Source organism: Lipotes vexillifer, unplaced genomic scaffold (genome assembly GCF_000442215.2).
Source record: "Lipotes vexillifer unplaced genomic scaffold, Lipotes_vexillifer_v1.1 scaffold680, whole genome shotgun sequence".
Classification (NCBI taxonomy): Eukaryota; Metazoa; Chordata; class Mammalia; order Artiodactyla; family Lipotidae; genus Lipotes; species Lipotes vexillifer.
Genome location: NW_006780838.1, coordinates 2,871,100 through 2,877,197, shown reverse-complemented (window position 1 = coordinate 2,877,197; position 6,098 = coordinate 2,871,100). Strand labels below are relative to the sequence as shown.

At 58.7% G+C, this 6,098-nt stretch overlaps 1 protein-coding gene across 1 annotated transcript in view; it reads left to right on the top strand.

Annotated features, from left to right (window-relative positions):
* Positions 1-6,098, top strand: part of ABR (ABR activator of RhoGEF and GTPase) — a 183,434-nt gene that overhangs the window by 121,057 nt on the left and 56,279 nt on the right. Inside the window, exons 6-7 of the mRNA XM_007454242.1 lie at positions 790-850; positions 5,662-5,714. Coding sequence (XP_007454304.1) covers positions 790-850; positions 5,662-5,714 — 114 coding nt within the window. The remainder of the gene's footprint in view (positions 1-789; positions 851-5,661; positions 5,715-6,098) is intronic.

The window sequence follows — 6,098 nt, the reverse complement described above, 5'->3', positions numbered from 1 at the left end:
CCCCCCCCCCCCCGCCCCGCCCTCCGCCAACCATGCACTCAGTCTTCCAAGTGGGGATTGCATTACAGCTCCAATTACAGGCCACACTGGTCCAGTGGCAAAGGCTAGAGCTGGAACCTCTGACTCTAAAGGCAGGTGAAAGAGGTTAGGATCAGATAAACCATCCCTGGGGGCTGTTTCCGGCACTCACTGCCTGTCACTTTGCACGGGATCCAGGAGGGGTGTTGCCTCTTCCTTCCTTGAAGTTTCCTCTCTGACGCCCAGCCCAGACATGGTGGGTGGGGAGTGCGGGTGGGGCCGGTGGCTGGGTGAGTCCCTTTCAATATGGGTAAGATACAGCTTGGACTGCCCTGCCCCTCCCTGCTTCCCCCCGTGCAGGTGTGTGGGGCCCTTCGCTCCTATCTCAAGGGCTGCTCACGCCCAAGGAGCAGCTGGTGTGCTGGCGCTTGTCCACTGAAAGCCTGTCGGCCCTGGGCTGGCGTGTACAGACCTCCAAGTAGTGGCCGCTGCTGCGGGGGGGGGGGAGGAGGGTGTGGGCCTCCTCTGGAAGGCCCTCTGAGCTGCTGGGGAGGGACTTCAGGGGACCCCGAGGCTCCAGGAGATGATGGGTGTGGCCCAGGGGCTCAGTAAACGGAGAGGCAGAGGGAGGCCTGCACGTGTTGGTCTTTGTCTCTCTTCTGCTATTTGCACCCCTGGGTTTCAGAGCCCTGCTTCCTGTGTTGCTCACCATGGGGGATGGGGAGGCTCAGGGGACAGGCCAGGTAGTGATTCCTCTCCTCTGTTTGGCAGGAACTGAAAGTGAAAGGTCCCAAGGACTCGAAGGACAGCCACACATCAGTCACTATGGAAGGTACTTTGGAGAATGGCTTGGATAACAGTCACCTTCCTTTGTCTGGCTTTGTGGACTACGGTGCCCTGCTTGTGTGTGTGCGTGCGCGTGCGTGCATGTGTGTGTGTGAGTGCGCGCGTGCGTGTGTGTGCGCGCGTGTGTGCGCGTGTGCATGCCAGGAATCCAGCCTCTGTCCCCAGGCAGCTGGCCAGCTACAAACGTGCTCCTCCCTAGGATGCCAGCAGGCGGCTCACTCCCCCCCTCCTCCCCGCTCCACGCACGCAGCCCTCCCCTCCTCTCCCCTCCCCCTTGCTAGAGGAGCACTCAGAAGCGGCTGCTTGATTCTGGAGGCTGTGCAGCAGCAGCCGGGAAGGTGGCTGAGTGGCCGGGCCGCTGATGGGAGCTGGGGAGCCGGGAGCGATGGCCGCCCGCTCCTGCCGCGGGGACGGAGGCTGCCATGGAAATTCTCCTCATCATTCGCTTCTGCTGTAACTGCACCTATGGTAACCCAGGCCCCCTCTCCCGAGAGGTGGTGTGTCTTCCCACCTCGGGGGCTGGCTGGAGTGGGCTGAAATGTGGCCATCAAGGTTTGGGGGGCAGCAGGGCAGGGAGGGGGAAAAGTGGCTGGACCTATGTTAACCCCGTGCCGGCCAGCTTCCAGCCTGGAGTTGGAGTCTGGGGGCCGCTCGGGGCAGGGTGGCTTGGAAATGGGAGGACCAGGCGAGAAGGGTCCAGGTACCCCCAAGGATCTGTGGGGAGTTAGTGGCTCGGCTTGAGAGGCTGGGGGCAACTTCCTGGAGAGGCTGTTACGGAGAGAAAGTGACAAGGATGGGCTTGCAGGGGTGGCCACCCTGGGGCTGGAGAGGGGTCAGCAGGGGCCAATCGGAGAGTGCCAGATTGTCTGGATGGCAGTGCCTTGGAGCGGGAGGGCTGCCAGCCCCGGCTGGAGGGAGAAGTTGGGAGTCTCTTTGTTTCCTGAGAGGCCAGGGTATTGTGTGCCTGGAGTGCACACACCGCCTTCGCTCTCTCCTCTCTGAATGGCAGGGGAGCAGGAAGGAATTGGGTTGCTCCCAGGGGGTTCGTTTCTAGCCACTGGAGACCCTTGAGCTGAGGTCTTGGCCGAGAATGCTGGTGGGAGAGGGGGGCGTGGCCGGCTGCTGCTTTGTGAAGGTCACACACCCACCATACAATAGGGGGGACGGACAGAGCATCATCTTCGCAGCTCCCTCAGGGAGGAGGTCCTGGGCCAGGTGTGTGCAGTCAGCCAGGCTCTTGCTCAGAGGAGGCTGGCACAGATCTAGGCAAGGAAGTGTCCGGAAGCTAGTGGGCCCCGCCTTCCGAGGCCAGAGGTACCTTAGGGATGAGCCAGGCTGCCTCTGGCAGGGGCATAAGGCTCAAATGTTGCCCCAGGCCAGCTGCTCTGGGCTCCTGTGGCAGGCAGCTGGTTTCAGGACCTTCTCTCCCACCAGGCGTTTTGTCTGTGCACCCCTCTCAGTCACTTTGCTCTCATATCTCCGTGGTAACCCGGAGCTCCTTGTTGAAGGCTGAACAGAGGGGGGTGGCAGCATGCTGGAGGAGCGATGCTGAGGTTTCTCGGGCTCTTCCCGGAGGCCGCTGTGCACGATCAGCTGTCCCCTCACCTTCTCGGGCTGTCCTGCATTGAAGACTGCTCGTGATGGAGATAGCCCCTGAGGTCGCCCCTCTCCAGCTGTCCCAGCAGGACAGCTGTAGTCACAGGCAGAAGCTGACCTGGGTCCCCGCCCCTCGGCTGAGATTCTGACAGGCTTGAAACTGGCCTGGTCCTAGATCTGAGGGGAAAATGCCCTTTTTGGTCTGGCCTAGGAGTTGGTCAAGTCTCCAGTCAGTCTCCCTAAAGAGGAAACGGTCGGCCCTCTGCTTCCTCTTTCTTCCCCCCAAAAGAAGCTTAGTTTTAGTGAAACAGGCCTGGGACCTGGAGTTCAGGATTTCTTTGGTCCCTGCAGCAAAGTCAGCTTTAAAGTGAGGGGTCAGGAGTGAAGGAGCCCTTGCTGACCACGCTGTTTGAATCTTCTCAGCCCCTCCAAGGGGTGCTGGTTGTGGGGTATCAGGAAGGCTGTGCGACTTGGGGCTCACTCTGCAGTTGTCTGCCTTAGCGGTTGTGTGCCGAGCGCCCAGTCTGCAGGGCTCCAGGCCGCACGCAGTGGAGGTGCAAGGAAAGTCGCCTGTGACCCAGGCCCCTAAGAAGGGGGCTCACCTTGGCAACAAGAGAGGCCCGCTCATCCACTCCTTCCCGGTGAATCTTTCCCAGAATCCTCCCGAGGGCCACCGAGCTTTTGCAGGTGCTGCCTCCCCTACGGAAGGGGACGTCTCAAAGATAGGAGCACGGGTAGATTCAAAACCCAGCTGTCCCTTACAGCTTTGTGATTGTGAGCAAGTTACATAATTTCTCTGTGCTTTCGAGAAGTTTCTGCATCTGTAAAATGGGGCTAGTGATAATTGCTTCCCTCTTTAATTAAAGGAAATAACGCATGTAAAACAGTGCCATTGGACACAGAGTAAGTACTCAGCAAACTAGAGAGAGGCCAGCTCGCACATGTCATGGTTTGACTTTTAGGCGCTGTGAGTGTTGCTTGTGAAAATCCTGGTTGGGGAAGGCTTTCTGGAGGAGGGGGAGAGACAGGTATTGCAACTTGGTGAATGGTGTCTGTCCCAGAAACAGGAACCCCATGGTGAGGAGGGGCAAGAGTGGGTGAAACAGAGGCAGGAAGCAGGCCAGCCTGCTGGAGCCATGGAGCAGGTGAGGGGGGAAAGGTGGGCTCTTCACCCTGCATTCTCAGGGGAAGCATGTGTGCAGGTGCCGTGGAGAGCACGAACATCAGGGCCGCAGTGGTTCCTTCCATATCTGACTGTGGCCCCAGGGCCCTCACCTTGCACTTGCCTCTCCCCACCCTTCCTCCCACCTGCCCCTCCGCCACCTGGGGCTGATGCATTAGGACTCATTCCACGGCCACAGTCAAGTGGACTCTTGAGGTGACTATAGGCATATTAATAACCCGTCTGAAACCCAATCTACCATTTGTGCAGACCTCTGAGCTTAGTCAGAAACCTCTTCCTCCTGGGACCTGACAGAGGGGCAGAGGGAGCTGACACTGCAGTATCAGCTTTCCCTGGGCGGGAACTCGAGGGCCCACCCTGGCAGGTGTCTGCTGAGCTTGCACTTTCTCTGGGTCTCTGGGGTTCTCAGGGAGTGATTTTTTTCCCCCCTGCAGATGGACTGAGCCACAGGTGGGTACCCTAGACAGCCTCAGAACTGGCCCCCTCCTGGGCTGGTAACTGGGCTGTACCCTCACTGTCCCAGGATACCCCAAGCCTGGTCCTGTCCATTCTAGCTCCCATAGCCCACGGGGAGGGGCTTTAGAAATCGCTAAATTAAGAAAGGGCTGCAAATAAATCATGGGAGATGTGTTTGCATAAAGCAGTGGTTTTCAACCATTATGACATATCAGAATCAGCACAGGAGATTTTTAAAAATGGTGATGCCTGGGTTCTGCCCATCAGAGCCTGCTGTTTAGTTGATGGGAGAGGGGGAAACAGGCATCTGAATCTTTTAAGAGTTCCCTAGTGATTCTAATGGGCAGCCAGGCAAAGCCAACAGATGAGGCTCGGGGCACACCACTGAGACTGCATCTTCTCCGTAGCCAGCAGATTATTCCCCAAAGTGTCCATTTAGCAATGCGCAGGGTATTTATATCTAGGGCTTTGGGGAACTCTCTGGTTTGGGGGCTGGCTGGGACATGAATGTCAGCTCTGGGACCTGTCACGGCCTGGTCCCATGGGACACCCACTCCAGGGTCCTCCTCCCCAGACCAGCATCCTGCCTCTTACTGCTCCCACGGCAGGAGGACAAAGGTCATGACCTCATGGACAGAGGTGTCCAGGTGCAGGACCGGAGCTGAACCACCCAGGCTGCGAGGGGCAGGGCACAGCTGCTTGCAGGAGCTTTGTTTAGAAGTGTCAGTGGGCCAGCTGCCGCCGCCACCTGTCCCTGCTGAATCCCAGCAATCCTCATTTGGTGTCCTGGTCACCAAGGGGTGTGGCCAGTGCGGGCCCTGATGAGCTTGCATTTTCCCAGCCTCTTCAGGGGCTCTCATACTCGAAGCCCCACCTGAATTCCTTTAGGAAATCTTTGCCCCCCCAGCTGCCACTAGCTTGAGAGCAGAGCCTTTCTGTGGAGGTTGGGTATGCCTCCTTGGCCCTCAGCCAGGAGGGGGTTGAGGGCATGGAGAGGGGTCTTCCTCATGGAGATGAGGTCAACCGTGTGGGTCAGAACGAAGCATGCTGTTCCCAGCTGGTGGTGCCAGGCCTTGGACCAGAGGGATCTGAGAATGATGGGGCATGGGGACACCGCCCTCCCTGGAAAAATAGTGTCTCCTTCCTGCATTCTGGGGTCCCGGGTGTGACCCCCAGAGTCCTGGAGCTCTGCAGGGTAAGGCTGTGTGATTCATCGTGGAGGGTACAGAGGAATATCTGTGTCTGCTTTGAGCCTGGTCAGGCCAGGACGGGCCTGGGGGATGCACAGCCCTCGAAGAAATCACGTCTGGTGGGAGATGAGATGAGGAGGCAGGTGGGAGGGGACCCGGGCCACCAGAGCTGTGTGTCCCCCTTTTGGTGTTGTCTGGCCTGCCTGGGGTGAAAATGGAAGTGTGGGTTACCATGGAACCCACTTTGGCCTTCTGTAAGCGGGTGTCCATGCGAGGGAGGGAGGCGGGTGGGGGCATGAGGCTGCCCCCTAAGGTCTCAAGCTGCTCCCTGTATTTCATCTGACCTGTCTCCTTTCTCCCTGCCCCCAACAGCTCTGCTCTACAAGCCCATTGACCGAGTAACCAGGAGCACCCTTGTCCTACACGTGAGTGTGTACACCCCTGAATGGCCTGAGAGGGCTTAAGAGTTGGATGGGAGACTGAACTCAGGGTGGGCGGGCACTGGAGTCGCTGAGAACAGCCTATCTGGGGAGTTGGGCAGGGGGTCGCTGGGCCCTGACTGCACCTGCCTGGCCTGTGGTGACCATGCTGATGGGTCCAGGGCCTAAAAGTATCTTGGCTACTAAGCTTGATTTTGGGCCAAATGCTCCCCAGGAGGCAGGCACTTCCTGCCTCCCGATCCCTTGACTGATGGTCTCGAGTGTCCTTGGAGCAGCTGTGGGGTGAGTAGGGGGTTGTCTCTCCCAGCTGCTTGGTGACACAAGACTCCACCTGGCCTGTGCTGCCCAGGGGAAGAGTAATGACTGCAG